Here is an 18,099-nt window from a genome sequence, read left to right as displayed (position 1 = left end):
AAAGAATAACGAGAAAAATAGATGCCATAGTGGAGGGCCCTGGTATGATTTCTACCACACGGGTGGCTTTTTTTGCGTTTCGCCTTCGAACCCGACACGCGGCGGCCGCGTTTAGATGGAGACGAAACGCTAAGGCACCCGTGTGCTGTGCAATGTCAATGCACGTTAAAGATCGCCAGGTAGTTTGCAATTAATTTCCGCAGACCTCCACTACGGCACCTCTCTCTTCCTTTCTTCTCTCAGACGACAACCTCTGAATTTTTGAGTCATATTATATTATAAAAATAAATGAAGAAATATATATGGCAAAACATTTTACCGTTGCGTTCATTACGGTAGAGAAATGGAAAGGACATTTTTGTTTTGTCTCAAATGGACCGCAACACACAAGCTTGTATCGTCTGCCCTGCAGCTGTCGCTACTTGCACAGTAAGTTCACCGTCGGATGAAGGGTCGGCGACGAGTTCCTCGTGCGAAATACAAAGCATCCATGCTTCAGCCGTGACTAGGAGAACAGCGTTCTGCGTCGCGTTGAAACCGGCGATCAGCGGAAAATGGGGTGCGACTTTCGATGGCTGTCCCTTCACTCTCAGACAGCGGCCTGACAGACCACTTTGAGGCGCCGCCGTATTTATACACAGACGTGAAAGACGGTACTGAAAGCCTATAGTGAGTTTCGCACTAACATACATAGATACGTATACACGACCATGTACGCAAAATACATTTTCACGTGCGTTTTTGACCCGCCGCTGTGGCTCAGTGGTTAAGGCGCTCGGCAACTGATCTGGAGTTCCCGGGTTTGAACCCGACCGCGGCGGCTGCGTGTTTATGGAGGCAAAACGCTTAGACGCCCGTGTGCTGTGCGATGTCAGTGCCCGTTAAAGATCCCCAGGTGGTCGAAATTATTCCGGAGCCCTCCACTACAGCACCTCTTTCTCCCTTCACTCCCTCCTTTATCCCTTTTTTTAATGGCGCAGTTCAGGTGTCCAACGATATACGGGACAAATATTGCGCCATTTCCTTGCCCCCTCCCCAAAACCAATTATTATTTTGTTTGAAACGCGCACCTTCTGTTTCCGTCTGCTAGCCTACACCTCCAAAAAAAGAGGTGTGGAACGTGTAGTCCTCGTGCTACACTACGCGTAATAGAAATGCGTCCGTGTAGATGGGCGGAGCTACACTTTTTCTACACTGGCAAAAAAAAAAAATGAAACCACGCCAAACTAGCTACACTCGTGTAGCCAGTGTAGGTAAAAAAAAAAAATGGCCCCAATGTAGCAGACGACGCCGCTGCGTCCAGCGTTACCATTGGCTGCGCCGTCTGCTAAAGACTCCCAGTGGTCCTTGGGAAAACACGTGACTTCCGGCAAACTTTTTGGCGTGCAGCTCGGATAGCGAGGGCCTCTCCTGAGCTTTCCCTCCTCCATGCGTGACGGCCTCTACTCTAAATCTTCCTTGATTGATTGATTGATTGATTGATTGAAACAAGTTTTATTTCCATGAAAAAAAAGGCGCCTCCACCCCCCCCACCTCCTCTCCGACTACATGGTTTGACGTCACCACCCAGTTTCTTCGACTCTTTTCGCAGTATACAAAGTAACACATCCGCTTCCGGCGTTTTGGCCAATCAGGCGCGGCCACTGCACATGTCACGCGGCGTGCGTGTCATCGCAGTCAGCGCAGGTGTGTGTCCTTCTTGTTCTGGTCCTTTGTCTGCAAGCGCTGTGTTCTCAAGATCGAGTCACCCTCAGCTCCAGTCCCGCGTCGAACATCTTGCGAATTGGACGCAGTTTTCGAGCCCCAAGAGCCACGTCACTGCTGCTGCACTGCTCCAAGACACCGGCGAAGGTAGGTCTCGCAGTCCCCACCTCGAAGCAACGCGACGATGTTCCAGGGCTCTGCTGAACCATTACTGGCGGTACCTGCGACGCTCGCAGACAACGTCGGCCCTTGCCACTGGCGCGGAGTCGTTCTTGAAACATCGTACGACGCACGAGCCCACGGTGGTACCCGAGCGCGGAACGCCAGCGTTCTACTGAGAACTGCTGCTGTCTGCCCTTCGGCTATGAAGCCGCATCGCCCCTGCAGCTTGGAGTTGCAACAGCAGTGGAACCACACCGTCATGTTTCCAGCTGGGCAGCCAGGGAGTGAGGTCAAGGTACGTTCTACGTGCACTCTTCGCGCGGTTGTGGCTTGCGTTCATCTCATCGACATAATGGAATACGTTGTGCTCTCCGCCGAGTCGTCTAAACATCGTTTCTGTCTTGCGCAGACCAACCATCTCGCCATGCTCGAACAGTGCGAGGTGACTGCACCTGACAATGGCCGCGATGGTCAACGTGGCAAGCGGGTCGGTCATAGCCCCAGTCGCCGCCTGGCACGCCGTGGTCGTCGCCTGCGTCCGCGGCGTCCGCACCGCCGCCGCGGAGAAGGTAGCCACCTCGTGCTTCTGGCTTCCGGCCACGCTGCTGCTCGAGACCACCGTCTTGCGAGAGACGCCGCTGTGGATGAATCCGGAGCCCGTGGTTGCCTCCAGGTCTCCGAAGAAGCAGAACACCTCGTCGACCTCCGCCTGGATCTCTTAGAGGCTGGCTCTCGAGGACTCCGCAGCGCGATAGACCTTAATGATTTTAGTTCCGCTGCGGAAGTACCATCAGTGCCTGATTTCGTCGTGCCGCGTCTCCTGTGGTAATATGGCCGTCGCATTCGACGGCTAGCACGCATGGCGTACGTGCGAGTCGCTTGCGGGTTGCCTGCAGGAAGCCGCACAGGCGAAGGAGCTCGAACGCCAGTGATGGGCCGCACTTCATAGTCTTCAGAAGATGAGGCAAGCGCTGGCGTTCGAGCTCAGGGCGGCTTCTGCGCCCAACCGCGACGGTGGCGGATTATGTACTTGAAGCTGAAGATAGGCAACCACCTGCTCTTCAAGGACAAAAATCTTTGCGGACGCGTCACATTCTTTACGGTCTAATAGTTTAAACGTGATCTGAATTGCTGAAAATTTCGCCTAATTTCTTGACGTAATTTTATTGACGCCGATTTTTTCTTCAATTTGTTGCTGATATTTACTGGAGCACTGTTTTTCGAATAAATACAGGATCTGTCCAGAAAGAAGTCTCTGAATGTCGAGGGCAAGCCACCGCCCTGGCACAGTGGTTTATTGCGTTCGGCTGCTGACCCGAAAGACGTGGGTTCGATCTCGGCCGTGGCGATCGAATTCTAGAAGCCCGTGTACGGTGCGATGTCAGTGCACATTAAAGACCCCGAGGTGGTAGAAATTTCTTGAGCCCTTTACTACGTCATCCCTCATAGCCTGAGTCGCTTCGGGACGTTAAACCCCATAAAATAAACTCATAAGCCAAACAGAATATGAAGGGGATGTCTTTAATGCGCTCGTGTTCTGTCGTGTCCCTGCTTTTGCGCTATGGAACCTCGTGTGAATTTCCCACTAGCCTGAACAATCTCCCTTCTTATGCAGAAAGTCTGATGCTGATAAAGATGATAGTGTAAGCGTAGGCAGCTTCACACTAACAAACAGATGCGTGGATGTCCATGTACGCAAAATACATTTTTTCACTTGGGTCGCTCAGCGCCGATACCAACGTACGGAACGAACGCGGCTTACCTAAATGTGAAGTAGCGTTCGGCAGACTAAAATACGCACATTCTGGCGTGTGAGCAGTTTTTATCTTTCTAGAAGGTAAGGTTGCCGCTGTCCGTCTTGTAGGTGCATCGTCATAAAGCTGCCATCATCCAGGCAGACGGACTTCACAGACTTGCGAGGCTGCGCTGCAACTGCTCGCGACATTTACAGCCACAAAAAGGCGTTGTGAAACTCGCGCCTTCTTTCTTCGTCCGCTAGCCTACACCATACCTCCAAAGAAAGCGGTGTAGAAAGTGTAGTTACCATGCTACACTACGCGTAAAAGAAATAAGTCCGTGTAGGTGGGCGAAGCTACACTTTTTCTACACTGGCAAAAAAATGGACCCATGCTACACTGGCTACACTAGTGCAGCGAGTGTAGGTAAAAAAATGGCCATACTTTTTGCAAGTCATCGTGTCACATGGTTTTTATGCGACGTCGTCACCTTGACACGTTATCCACCAATTACTCCGCTTAATTAGTGATGACATCATTTTCCAATTTGTCATTTTCATTTTACTAATTAAATAATTGTCTAAATTGCAGTAATTAGCTTCTTAATTGATTTTACTAATCAACAATGCGATATCATTCTTCATCACAGAATATAACACCATTAATCTATTACTATTATCATTAAACTTTTACAGCCGCCGCGGTGGCTCAGTGGTTATGGCTGCTGACCCGAAAGACGCGGGTTCCATCCCAGACGCGGCAGTCGAATTTCGATGGAGGCGAAATTCTAGCGGCCTCTGTTCTGTGCGATGTCATTGCACGTTAAAGAACTCCAGGTGGCTGAAATTTCTGGAGCCCATTGCTATGGCGTCCCTCATAGCCTGAGTCGCATGGGTCGTTAAACCTCAACAAATCATAGATCATTAAACTTTTAAACATTTATTCGTCATGAGTGACGTCATTGTGAGGACCCATTTCGCGGACAAAGAACTGTGAACGCAACTGAGTTATACAACGCTTGCGCATTAATAAATTGGAAATCGTCATCATCTGTGGCGACGGCAAACCAAAACAGCAAGCTATCACGGCAAGGGTGCAGGTTGCGCCATCACGCGCCTTCCGGTCTAACGGTCGCTGTACCGTGCAGGGAGGTGCATAGAAACTCACAGAAGAAACAAGCCGTTATTGATTGTTGTCGTCACACGCAGTCGTGCTCAGACATGTTGCTGCCCCGGTTTGCATCGACGCCAAGGTGTGCGACTGTGTCTACACGTGCGCCTGGTTGCATAATGCGCAGCGATTTGGGAGCCAGCTCAAAAAATATATCGAAGCTCATGCGCGTAGCGTGCGCCTAACCAGATGTGAAAAACGGCTAAAGCGTGCTGCAGTAACATTACCGCCGCTACTGGCACCTAATCAAATGGCCAGATTGGCGAGTTGCAAGTTATATTTCCTTGAATGTCATATCTGCCTAAGCTAAATAATACACACCAGCCTTTACAGAGCTGAACAGAAAGTACATACATAAAGACCTTGTGTAGAATTCAATGATTTAAAGGTACTGAAAGGCATTAGGCCAAAGAGAAATATACCAGAAAGGAATACTTATACATGGATGAAATCCATGTTCAAAAATATTCAATAATTTTTGGAAGATCCTTGAAACAAAGAGAGAAGCAGCCCTCCCTTTCGTCACCATATTGCAGACTCAGAAAAAAACACTACAATATATAAGTTATATATATGAGCTGGTGAGCTTTCGAAAAATGAAATTTACGAAAAAGCATACAGCTAACAAACACTGCAAAATGTTACAAAATATCTTCCTGTGTTGCTGAGCAGTATAAAACAAAAACATTGCACTTGATGAAATGATATTCTGAGAGATGTGTAATTTTGTAACTTTACCTTTAAACATGTATTTAATTGGCATCATAATTTGTCTTATGCTGTTCAAAAGGCGACGTGTGTGACATTATGCAATGTGTAAACGCCTTTGTATATTCTGTATATGTATGAGGTGAAAATCCTTGCTAATGTGCATTAGTTTGCAATTGTCATTGCACTGTTGTGAAATTAGTTCTCATTACGTTTTGCCAACGGACATGTTTCTTTATTTATTTCACATACCTACTATTTCTGAGGCACCGTGGAGGTGAGCGGTACAGCTGTCACAAAAAATGCAGTATACAGAATTGGCAGGTCATACTATGGTAACACAAAGTAAAGGATATACACATGTGAATAAAGAGTGTGCATAATTAATGTGGCTTTTTTCAAGTAAAGAAGCAATACACTAATATGTGTCAACAATTGCAATGGGGTTTCTTAATGTACAGGGGGTTACACCTCTGCCTATATGTGTTACTTGTGACAGTGATTACTACTTGCTCCCAGTGCCATGTACTTCTATATGACAAAAATAAAATTGTAATAAAATCAAACAGCAACATATACCACTTGACAATGTCAAAAACTTGCATGAAGCCCTGCTACTTGCTCTCATTTTTTTACCTTGCAGTTGCCCCCTAGATGAGTAATATAATTATGCCCTCCCCTTTCGTCACTTCCCTTTCAACCTACGAGGATGGTTAAAAAGTAAGGTAACAAGCGCCCGTGTGAATTAAATTCTATGTCTGGATAGAAGGCACGATCAAATCTGGTAGATTCAGGTAGTTGTGCCACTGTGCTTTGAAATAACTAGCAACATATGTGGAGAGGCTACAACATTGCAAACTTTTTCACAGAAAATAAACGCCCCCAGCCAAAGGGCTCTCCAAAGCAGAGGGGGTTAGGTGGTGAAACCGACAACTCACCCGCCCGTCTCAACCTAATAAACTCCGGTTCCTACAACTCCAAATGCAAAGTGTGTGGGGAGAAGGCAAGCCTGCATCACATAGCGTGGATCGGCCCAAGCAATTCACCTGGCGACCTGACGCAGTGGCAACTAATGAGGGGTGGGAGGCTGCCCAGTCCAGCTTTAGACTTGAAGCCCAAAGGGCCTTCGTAGCATGAGCACGGACAGAAGTGACAGCAGCTGGAGCCCCCGACTATAGATCCCTCCCACACATCCCCCGGCCAAATCTCGCAACAATGTTTTTCATTCATTCATTCATTCATTCATTCATTCATTCATTCATTCATTCATTCATTCATTCATTCATTCATTCATTCATTCATTCATTCATTCATTCAATCCATTCATTCATTCATTCATACATTCATTCATTCATTAAGTTATAAGATGGAATCATTGACTGATACATGGTTGGCGATTGAGGTGCAAAGTGTAATAAGGTTTCCGTGTTTAAAAAGAATGTCCCCAGTTGCAATTCACCAGTGACTAGTGGAAGCTTATAGAGTGAGTGTAATGTCAAGAAAACAAGTGCAGTTTTGGTGCCAGGATTTTGATGAAGAGAACAGATGTGTGAGACGAGCATAGGTCAGGGTGACCAAGCACGTCCACCTCAAATGGCAATGTGCCATGTGGAAGGGTTGTTTCGAGATGGTCGTTGCATTCATGTGAGGCACACTGCCCACAAACTCAACATCTCCGTTGGCCATGTAGTGTTGTATTGGGTTTTATGGCATATAGGCAGCTAAGGCCATCATGCGCGAAGCTCATGGTATAGAATAAGTTTCCTGTAGAATGTTTAGAAATGTGAAATATTATCGATGGTGCAGATGGCCTAAAAGACTGTACTGTATAGTAATAACAGAGGAGTAGAAATTTGGAAATGGCTAATTGTAAAAGCCTTAAAAAAGACCAGGTAGCCTCAGCGGCTAACCTTGGCTGGGCAAGAATCCTGAGGCTCCGAACCTATCAAATAAAAACCTCAGCCTTTTTCTTTAGGCATGAGAAAGTGGGTGAGGTCTACTAGAAAACTAGCAAAGCAGCTGGTCAGAATTTAAGGTCTTTCGAAAAATCCTGCCTCTCTTAAAAAATTACAAACGCAAAATTGATTAAAGTGTTTTTTTCTTAGTCTTTGCAGTTTCACGCAAGATAATAAGATGTGGTTAACGGCAAGTTCACCTCCGCATTCCTCGCAAACTGGCTTGTCTTCTTTTGTTAGGAGGAAGTTGTGCGTAAGGTGTGTGTGGCCTATTTGGAGACGACAGAGAATGACTTCCTTGAATCGTTCCTGGTGCACACAAGACATCAATTCGCCTAAAGCGGGCTTTAGCAAGCGTAGCTTTTTATTTACCTCATTTCTCCAAGACGACTGCCATTTTTTTCTTAATTTACGCTGTACTAAGTTCACGCAATTCTTAAAAGGTATAATTACTTTTTTATTTCCTTGCCACGAGCTTTAGCAGCGCAGAAATCTGCCCTCTCGTTGCCTTTTATTCCGACATGACTCGGAACCCAGCAGAGTTTTATGTTTTGTCCTCAATCTGTGGCTGTTACTATCTTGTGTATGATGCCACGAAGAATCGGAGTGATTGCATTTCTAGAGTGCAGAGCTGTAAGTATACTGAGGGAGTCTCTAAATAATACTGTTTAGGTGAGGTTCTCGTTTACTATTTTTTCTACGGCCACACAGACTGCGTAACATTCTGCAGAGAAGATGGATGCGAACTGTGGAAGCCGTACTGTTTTCTCAGACTTCCCTCGGATGACTGCGCTTCCTACGTAAATGTCCGTTCTTGAACCATCTGTATAAAAGTGCGTAAGGCTACTGTATTTTTCTTTGAGCGCAAAGAATTCTTGTACTATATGTTGTTGTGGAGTTTGTTTTTTATATAACTGTATAAGAGTAGGATCACAGATTACAGGAAAATTGTACCATGAAGGCAGTGGATCTCGTCTCCGAGCAAAGTCAGGCAATATATCTAATATGCGGAGGTTTCGGCAAATCTCTTCAAAACGCATGAGGAGTGACCTGATAGCTAGCGGTTTGTTGTTAAACAGTGTCCTAGATGGGCACTTTGTGACTATGGGGTAACATAAGTGTTTGGGCAGCGAATAGATTTTTAAAATGTATGAGCATGTGAGCATAGTTCTTCTGTCTGTAAGTGACGGTTCGTTGATTTCTACATAAAGACTCTTTATGGGCGGCGTCCTGTAAGCACCAAAGGAAAGACGCAAATCTAAATTACTATGTATTGGATCTAGTTGTTTCAGGTACGAAGGCCTCGCTGACCCATAAACTATATATCCGTAATCTAAGGTAAAGCGTATCACGGAGCAATAAATTTTTAAAAGACATGTCCTGTCAGCACTCCAACCTTTGTGTGACAATACTTTGAGTATATTAAGGGATTCGGAGGCTTTGTTTTTCAGTGCATTTATTAGAGGCAGGAAAGTGAGTTTTTTGTCAAAAGTTATCCCAAGAAATTTGTGCTCATTTTTGACGGGTGTCTGTGTTTCGTTCAGGTGTATGTATGGGTCGGATTGTATGCCTCGTTTCAGCAAGAAAAGAATGGCTACTGTTTTCTGTGTGGAAAGCTGGAAATCATTCTGATCTGCCCATGTCACTAGTTTATTCACTGTCAACTGTATTTGTCTCTCGCATGTTGCTACATTTGAGGATGTGCAGGCTATTTGAAGATCATCAATGTACACTGAATACAGGATGTACTTTGGGATTATTTTACTTATGATATTCATTTTTATAATAAACAATGTTGTGGTTAAAATACACCCCTGAGGAACCTCGTTCTCTTCAACGAAGCTCCTGGAAAGGGTTGATGCTTGGCGTACTTGAAATGAGCGGTCGGAATGGAAGTCATTCAGGCAGTTCAACATCTTGCGATGGATACCTAGGTCCCCTAGGTTGCGGAGGATCCCAAACCGCCAGGTTGTATCATATGCTTTCTCCATATCGAAGAAAACAGCAAGACAGTGCTGTTTGTGTATAAAAGCTTCTCTTATTGTGTTTTTGAGGCACACTAGATCGTCAGTTGTTGAGCATGCCTTTTTAAAACTACATTGATGGGTATGAGGATGTTCACGCGATTCAAGGACAAATGTCAGACTAATATTAAGGACACTTTCAAAAGATTTGGCGAGATAGCTTGTGAGGGCTATCGGCCGATACCTACAAGGGGAAGTTGGTGCTTTTCCAGGTTTCAGGAATGTCACTATGACGGCTTTCTTCCACTCCTTAGGTATTTTTCCTTCTATGAATATTTTATTAAAGTAATTCAGGAGTGCCTCTATGGCAGGCTGGGAAAGATGGGCAGGCATTTGATAGTGTATCTGGTTGGGTCCTGGAGCAGTTTTTTTGCCAGCAGACAGTACAGTAGTTTTTGCAGAGTGATTAAATTGTATTGTTGGTTTCCACCTCGACTTGTTGGAAGCCTTTGTTTTTTGGCAATAGTTTTGTATTTCAGGAATGACTGCATATACTGAGATGAACTAGAAACTGCAGCGAAGTGTTCCCCCAAAATGTCTGCCTGTTGCCTTATGCTTGTTTGTGCGCCAGGTGTTGTCAAAAGAGGGATCATGGACGGTGAGAAGTGGCCATTTAATTTCGAACCTGTTCCCACATTTTTTTGTTATGTTGTTTGACAGCTTATAGATGAAATATAACTTTGCCATGAGGCTTTCTTGGCACTGCGAAGGATATACCCAGCTTTCACTCTTGCCTTTTTAAACCGTACGAGGTTCTCATGTGTAGGGTACCTGTTAAATTTACCCCAAGCTTTATTTTGTTGCTTTTCTGCTTCCTTGCAATTTTGTGCCCACCATACCTTGTGGTTCTGTCTAACCACTCCAGACAACTGAGGAATAGCTAAGTGTGCGGCAGTTATTATACAGTTCGTGAACATTTCATTTATCTAATCAATGTTCAAATTTTCCAAAACTAATTTTTCTAATGTGGCTTCTGCTCTAAAAAGTTGCCAGGCTGCTAAATGAAGTTTTCCAACGTTGCACTTTTGTTAGGATTATCTCCGGTGAAGATGTTAAACTGATTAGTACAGGGAAGTGATCGCTGCGATATGGGTTCTCAATGACATCCCATTTAAAATCGTTAAAAACACAAGGTGAACTAAAAGATAATCTAGGCAGCTCATTTTCCCACTGCTTGGAGAGCAGTAATTGTGTTTGCCCGTGTTCAGGAGGCAGACATTGTTGCAGAGAATAAAATCTTCTAGAATCCGGCCTCTGACGTCTGTTTGTTCACTTCCCAAAAACGAAGAGTGAGCATTAAAGTCCCCAACTAAAAGATATGGCTCTGGTAGTTGTATTAAAATTCTTTCCAAATCGTGAAGTGTGATGGTCAGGTGATGTTCAATGTATATGGAACATGTTGTTATGGTTTTAAAATGAAGTACGGTACTGTAACTGCCTCCAATGAGGTTTTCAGGTCGATTTTCCGAGTTGCATAGCCCCCCTGGACCTTAATAGAAGCGCATCCTCGGATACACTGGACGAACATGCTGAACGCACAGCTTTTTTCATGTTGGACCTCTCCGTGAGAGGAGGGCCCTATGGACCGGCAGACCTGGTGGTCCGCGTGGCCTGTTTTGTGGGTGGTTGCGCGGAACTAGCTGCGGCCACCAGGGGCACGGGTGTCCCTGCTCCAGGCTCACTGTGTGTGAGCTATGCAGATGCCGATGGCTGCTGTGATGCTGCACACTGTTGCACCACAGCAGAGTATCTTGGGTTCTGCCCCAACAAGAGTCGTTTCTGCGCTTCTCTGAAAGATACGTTTTCTTTGAGTGTAATAATTTCTTTTTCTTTTTTCCAGGCTGGGCATGACCGTGAGTAAGCCGGGTGGCTGCCCTCACAGTTTATACAAATGTGGTGTTCCACATTCCAGTGTTCAGTGTGATGGTTGTGCGAAGCACATTGAGCACAGGTCTGTTTGCCCCGGCAGGTCTGCAAACCGTGGCTTACTTCCGGCATTTGTAGCATCAACGTGGGTTTGAAATGTATGGTCTCAGCTTGATTTTGGTGTATCCGACCTGTATAGAATCTGGAAGTGAGCTTGAAGCGAAGGTGAGGACAATGTGTTTTGTTTGGGTTTCTTTATCATCCCGTCTGATTTTAATCCTGTACACGTTCATGACATTCTGTTCCTTTAGGCCTTCCAACAGTTCCTCCTGAATCAAGTATCTTAGGTCATCGTCTGAAATTACTCCACTGACTGTACTTAATGATTGGTGTGGGCTGATTAGTACAGGAATGTCTCCAAAGCAAGTGACTTCTTGCAGTTTTTCATGCTGGTGGTTATAGAGAACTTCGAGTAGAAGGTCCCCATTGACTAATTTTTTTACGTTGTACCCCTGGCCTATTGTGTCTAAGTTTTTGTCACGAGAAATGGTTGAATGAGTCTGGCAGTTTTTCTTCATGGTTGGATTGAACCACGTGAAATCTTGGAAAGCTATTGGCATTCTTTCCAAAGAACCTTGCTGCCATGTCGGTGCACCCTCTTTTGAGAGGGTGATCAGAAGAAAGGCATGAAGTAGCCATAAAATACATTTGTTGTTTGGCCATGGTGCAGTCACCCACCAAGGAGCCCATTGAGGGGATGGGGCAGGTACTTGCAAGTCCTGCCCACGCCAGCTGTGCACCCCACTATAACCAAATATGACGCAACTCAGGGTGGTTGGCCACACAAGGTTAACCCTAGCCACCAATGAAAAGTGGAAAAACCAAGAAGAGAGCAGGAGACAGAAGAGTTGTAACAAAGAGATAGGAAAGTGAAAGGTGGAGGAACGGATAGGAAAAGGCGACTGCTGATTTCCCCCGGTCAGGTCAGGTCAGGAGGTGCCGTCTACAGGAAGCTGGGGCCAAAGTGGTGTGTTGCCTCCGCCAAGGGGCCTTAAAGGTCCAAACGCTCGGCATCGGCTCAACCACCAGGATCCCCTTTTCACCGGACACAGCGATGCCACGCACGGCTAAGCGCGGGTGCTCGGGTCCGTGGTGATGCACTGTTCACCATCATGCCCCTGCGGGGATGTCCCTGTGGATGCTCAGGAACCCGTGGTGTCGCCACTCACCAATGTCTGCATGCTGCAGATGCCCCCTTGTGGGGAAGGCAGTGTAGAAGATATCGTGCAATATACATTGGGCTACTGGAAGATGTGTTCTTTCTTGGCACCGTGGCAACTCTCAAATGAGTATAAAGCCAGCTGAATGGGGTTCTCTCTCCAGCACTTAATGCGGTATCAGGCGGAGATTGTTCCATTCCTGCACCGTATTGTTACAGGGGATGAAACGTGGGTGCATCATATGACAGCTAAGGCGAAGAAAGCATCAATGTCACGGAGACGCCTCTCATATCCCTCCCATAAGAAGTTCAAAACGATGGTATCCGCAAAGAAAGTTGCCAAAGTCTTTTGGGACATTCAGAGCATGCTACTGATTGATTTTCTCACCCATGGAGAGACCGTGAATGCTGCCTAGTTATTGTGGGAATTAGGGGATTGGGGAGGAAACAACCGGGATTGCTTTAGAAAGGTGTTGTGTTGTCGCACTACAGCGCCCGACCACATATGCCCTTGGTTACACATTATTTGGTACGGCGTGTCTGACGGACTTTACTGAAACACATCCTACACAGCCCGGATCTCGCAACAAACAATTTTCATCTCTTCTGACCATTAAACAAGGATCTGACTGGTTGCTACACCAGAACTGATGCCGAAGTTCAGGGGGCTGTTGTTAAGTGGCTCCTAGATGTGGACTGTGATTTCTTTTATACCAGTTTCGACAGATTGGTTTACCAATGGAACAAATGCTTTGACAACCATGGTGACCATGTGGAAAAGAAGAAAAGTAATATGCACCAGTGTATTAGTAACTTTGTGTATCTCTGATATCCTGAATAAACTCTTTTTGAAGGAGGACTTGTTACCTTACTTTCTGAACCACCCTCATAAACCAGTTACTTCAGTTCAGAAAGTTTACTTCATGATTCGTGTCATCTCATGTCCTTCAGCCTCCTGAACTATATACTACAGTGCTGACCACCAACACGAAAGGCAATGGGAAAGGCATCAATGCTACACTTCATCACAAAAAAACGAGCAACTTATGTTGAAGATGGAAAATGTACCAAGAGTATATTGTAAGCCTATTGGCCTTAAGTATATGCTTTGTGCGAAGGAAACCATAGCAGAGGAGAAAGGAAGTGCATGATGATATTTATTAATTTGGGCATTTAGTAAAAGAAATAAAAATGATATCGCGCAGCCCACAAGCGCTTGATGACAGTGGAGAGGCACAGTTAGCCCATACACTGCACAGAGCTTCTCAGCAACTCGCACTTCTGAACCCACGTATTTCGGGCCAGCAGCCGAGCACCACTCAGCCACCGCGGCGGCTAGTATCATGGTGTTTTGTACTGTGTTAAAGTGGATTTGACACGTGGGCTTGTCAGGGTACCCTTGCAGTTCTGAATGGCTTTCAATGTGCACAGTAGCTTTTTGTTTGTTTTTGAAGGCATAAGCATGGTTGGTGCTAGCGTAGACACCTTTCAGTGCACACATGGGGCCACATGCTGCATTAGCCACATAGTATTTTACGAGAAGCAAGTGAAGAGTACTCAAAAGCCCATATTTAGTTGACAAATCGGAGCTCCTTGCCATCCAAAGTTTTCAGTTAAGATTTTATGGTTACCAAGGGCAATTTTCTCGTCTAAATTCAGAAGACCAGTGGTAAAATGAGGCAGAACACATTCTAGCCGACTGCTAACTGACATTGCATATCCGAGTAAAAGGCAGTTGGAGAGCAGAAGGGCAGTCTGAATACACATTCAATTTGCCAGTGATAGAAACTATTTTGTATAGGGTATTTACTTACGGGCAACTTTGAGTAGTAAACAGTTGTAAAAGCACGAGTTGGGAAATACTGCTCTCCTGGTCAAAATAATTTTTCCAGTTCCTTATTTTTTTACCTATCTTTTTTGTAAGCCAACATCCCTGGACCAGTTTTAGGACACTCTGCCGCTGAGAATGTCTTCAACCATTAGGGTGCCTGCTGCTACACCTATTGCCAACGACTCCTTAACATTAAAATATACTGCAAGCAGCCAGGTTCCATCAATGCCGTCTGCAGCTTTGGCAAAGCTCAGTCAAAGAAAATCTGCTGCTGCCACAGAACTGGCCACTCTTCCTTTTTCTCTAAAAAAAGAAGCATCAGGTAATAAATACCTTTGTCCTTGCTTTTTAAAAGGTGGTAGTTAGACATCCTAATGGCAGTAGTATTGAAGAAAATTATATAGAGATATGCAAAGCAATGCGCAGATTTTGTAAAAACTACAGCTGACAGCACTAAGCTGGTTTTAAAAATGCTATCAATGAAATAAAACTACTGATATTTATCACACATACCAGAAACCTCCTTTGCCAACAACAGTGCTACTCTTAGCAGTGCCACTGGCAACATATCGGCAGCCTGTCTTACTGAAAAGTTTAGAAGAGATGATGACAAAGCCTGGTTTAACTGTGGAAGAAATGGTGACAAGTTGCAAGTGAAAAAAATCAAGGCATCTGAAGTTTTTTTCAGCAAAATTAACAAAAGTAATGCGATCTAATACTCACAGTCCTAATCGTAAAGTGTTGTATAACGACTCCAGGCCATGTAGCTTGATTACAGAGCGCGGTACAAGCATGGGCTCTGGCTTGACTTGCTTTGCCAATTTAAAATACAAATTCCTGCCAGTGCTATTGTCATCGTAGGGAAAGATCTAACGCAAAATGCAAATACTTTTACACTCGTCTGTGGCAACGGACTGTCGTTTAAACCTGCTTGTCTTCCATTTGTAGTTACTGTGCGATACGAGTTACTAGATGTTTTGTCTACATCAGTTCACTTTATTGTGTAAATGCGACCCATTTTACTGAACATTTTGCTGAAACGACTGAAAAACATATTTTAGATCAATAAAACCCATACCAAGTTGCCTAATGAAAATATTTTCTCAAGGAAGCCAAATAAAAGCATGCAATAATCACCTGCGGTTGTTATGAAAAAGACAAGCATAGCTACTTAGGTACAGATAACTAATTTTTGTAGTACCTGCCACAAAATCATGCCACAAGTAATAATTTTGTTGTAAACTGACAATGAAGTTTGGACGTCGGCATAAAACCTGTTATAGACATAGACAGGAATAGCAGCAGTCTCTTATTCACAAAATGTAAACACTGATGTGGAAAAGCACAAACAGCAAGTTTCACAAATTTTACTGCATGCATAGCATGTCACGAGAATAATTGGCAACAGTGAATTATTCGGCTCACTGAATAAAAACATACACAAGCAGCCCTCTCTTTAAATTACTAACGCATTCGCCGAGTTTCACACACATTTCACCACAATTATTGAAGGACGGTATAAACAAGTTGCCAAAATAAAAAAACAGGTTCACTACTGCACCTTTTCACGCTGTTTTCCTAAGCTCTTCTCGTGCCAACATGTTTTGAGGAATGCGGTCAGTTCTTTCTCCTGGATGTAAATGACGGCTAGAAGCGTGCCCAAGCACATGGCACCTACAGCAGTATGAAATAAGAGATAAGTAAATCCGGCCTCACAGCAGAAAGCTGCTTCTGAAACTTTGGTCACTACATAACTGAATACCGAAGCACCAAGTACAGTTCCACTAGGAAGCATGCCATGTAATGGACAATACTGTGTTTTTGCATAGTAAGCAGTTATGAAGAACATGCTATAGCCAATGCGTGCAATCATGTTGAAGCAGATGGCCAAAATGAACCCGACAGCTCCAAATAAGGAAGTCAGAAGGTAAGAAACAAGAAGGAAAAGAACTGAAAAAAGGGTGAGCCTCTGGTTGTGTTGGTCCAGCTGCTCTTTGTTCATGGCGGCAAATACAAAACACTCGGTGACTCCATTGATAGCAATTAACACAATGTACGCACAGTGCCACCGAAGTAACAGGGGAGCCAAGCTGCCACTGAGTGCACTGCCACCATATATATGCAGAAGGAGACCCGAGTAGGCTTGACCAAAGATTAATATTATGAGACCGATATGGGTCAGCAGCTTAAGAAGGTACTTAAGGGTTGATGCACTCAGTGTAATACTGTCTACATCTTGCCGATCAGGTGGGACATCACGTTGTACCACTTGAGCAAAGAAAATGTAGCTACTTTCTCCAACAGGCTCGAAGACGAGACGTGCAGTCAAAGATCCAAGATTGTTGACAACGTCATACACACCCTGTTCAGCAAATGAGAGAATGCTAAAAACAGTCATGATGTAACGTTCACCTTCTGTCAAAAGCTGTTTGAAGACTGTTTGCTTCATAAAACTCCAGGTCAGTTTTGTGACATCATGGTCAAGTTGTGTACCATTACAACCAATGAAGGGAATAATATCTAGCGCAGTTGTGAAAGGCAGCGCATGGTCGTCTTGATTAAGCCCAGAGTCCTGTGAATCGCTTTTGGTGAGTTGGCGCAGCCGCCTAGATTCAAATGTGAAATAGGCGAAAATAACCACAGTGTAATACACAGACGATATTAACTGGGCAATACTATAAGCCCGAACGGCATTCTCGGGATCGAATGCGACAAGTCCTGCCATTATAATGCATCGTAAGGCAATGCCGCTGCCAACAAAAAAACACTTTGAACTTTATGTAGTGAAATGCTTGACTGACAACGTACAGCGGTTCTGCGAGCACTTCAATAACTACAGAAATAACCACACAGTGCACACCCAGTACGTAACCACCTGCAACCGAAGGGTCGGGCTGCTCCACAACAAACAGCCACACAAAGCTCATCATGGCACCGATAAAGACGCAAACAGGAAGGCACAGCCAGGTTAAGTTGATGATTGCAGGCCAGTTCTGGTTATCCGTGTCACTCAAACATGATCGTCGGAAAGGCTCCCGGCTCAGGAATTGCACAGTCGTGTACAGAAGCATCAGCCGGACGTTGATAACTCCAAGCAGGTCTCTGGTGATGTGTCGCAAGATGTATGCATTCAGCACGAAGGTTAACACACGCAGAGTCAGCTGCAGTACGATGTTGTAAGAGGCCGCTCTAGTGGCGTTCGCCATCAGATTGCTCCCTGCCATTTCTCTTGATCATTCAATCGTCTTTCGGCACAATAAAGGAAACAAACACTGTGTCGAAATAGATAAAGAAATTAGTAAAAGCCGCAAACACGTCATCCAGCCTTCGTTGTGTGGCTCCACTAGGCAAGTGTTCAACTGAAGTTGCATAAATATATAGAGCAGATATTGCAAACGCCGGAACAAGAAAAGGTTCCTCAGTTCAAACTTCACAGGCATGGAATGCCGATAAAGCCAGGCATGCGAAAATTGATGTCACAGAGGCAAAAAAATCTTGTCGTTCAAGCACAGCTGTAAACGTCAACAACAATCCCTGGGCGCTGCCATATTGAGCCCATTGTCGTTAGCTGCAAAGGCGTTTGCTGCTAGCAAAGTGAAGGCGTGTCGCGGCGGCTTGTTGCACCCACTACTGGAGCAGCCTAAATGTAGTTTTCAGCAAGTGATAGGTTCCTTGTGCCAACCCCGGCTTTCTCAACAGTCTCTTCCATGCTTTATAAGCCACG

The 18,099-nt window shown here is 45.0% G+C and overlaps 3 protein-coding genes across 3 annotated transcripts in view; 2 read left to right on the top strand and 1 right to left on the bottom strand.

Annotated features, from left to right (window-relative positions):
- The first annotated feature begins 1,712 nt into the window (after window positions 1–1,712).
- The window catches only part of LOC144136777 (uncharacterized), an 88,733-nt gene continuing 72,346 nt past the window's right edge, over window positions 1,713–18,099 (top strand). Inside the window, exon 1 of the mRNA XM_077669398.1 lies at window positions 1,713–1,851. The gene's annotated coding sequence lies outside the window, so the exon portion shown is untranslated. The remainder of the gene's footprint in view (window positions 1,852–18,099) is intronic.
- LOC144136782 (uncharacterized) lies at window positions 1,730–2,764 on the top strand. Its single transcript, XM_077669409.1, has 3 exons — window positions 1,730–1,852; window positions 1,920–2,161; window positions 2,276–2,764. The coding sequence occupies exons 2-3, from the start codon at window positions 2,069–2,071 to the stop codon at window positions 2,693–2,695; spliced, it is 513 nt and encodes a 170-aa protein (XP_077525535.1). The 5' UTR covers window positions 1,730–1,852; window positions 1,920–2,068; the 3' UTR covers window positions 2,696–2,764.
- On the bottom strand, window positions 15,351–17,949 carry LOC144114100 (man(5)GlcNAc(2)-PP-dolichol translocation protein RFT1-like). Its single transcript, XM_077647586.1, is given in 2 exon segments — window positions 15,351–17,139; window positions 17,141–17,949. Coding segments are annotated over 2 exon segments (1,671 nt in total). The 5' UTR covers window positions 17,600–17,949; the 3' UTR covers window positions 15,351–15,927.

This window comes from Amblyomma americanum, chromosome 1 (assembly GCF_052857255.1).
Source record: "Amblyomma americanum isolate KBUSLIRL-KWMA chromosome 1, ASM5285725v1, whole genome shotgun sequence".
In the NCBI taxonomy this organism is placed as follows: domain Eukaryota; kingdom Metazoa; phylum Arthropoda; class Arachnida; order Ixodida; family Ixodidae; genus Amblyomma; species Amblyomma americanum.
This window is presented reverse-complemented; position numbering and strand designations above follow the sequence as displayed.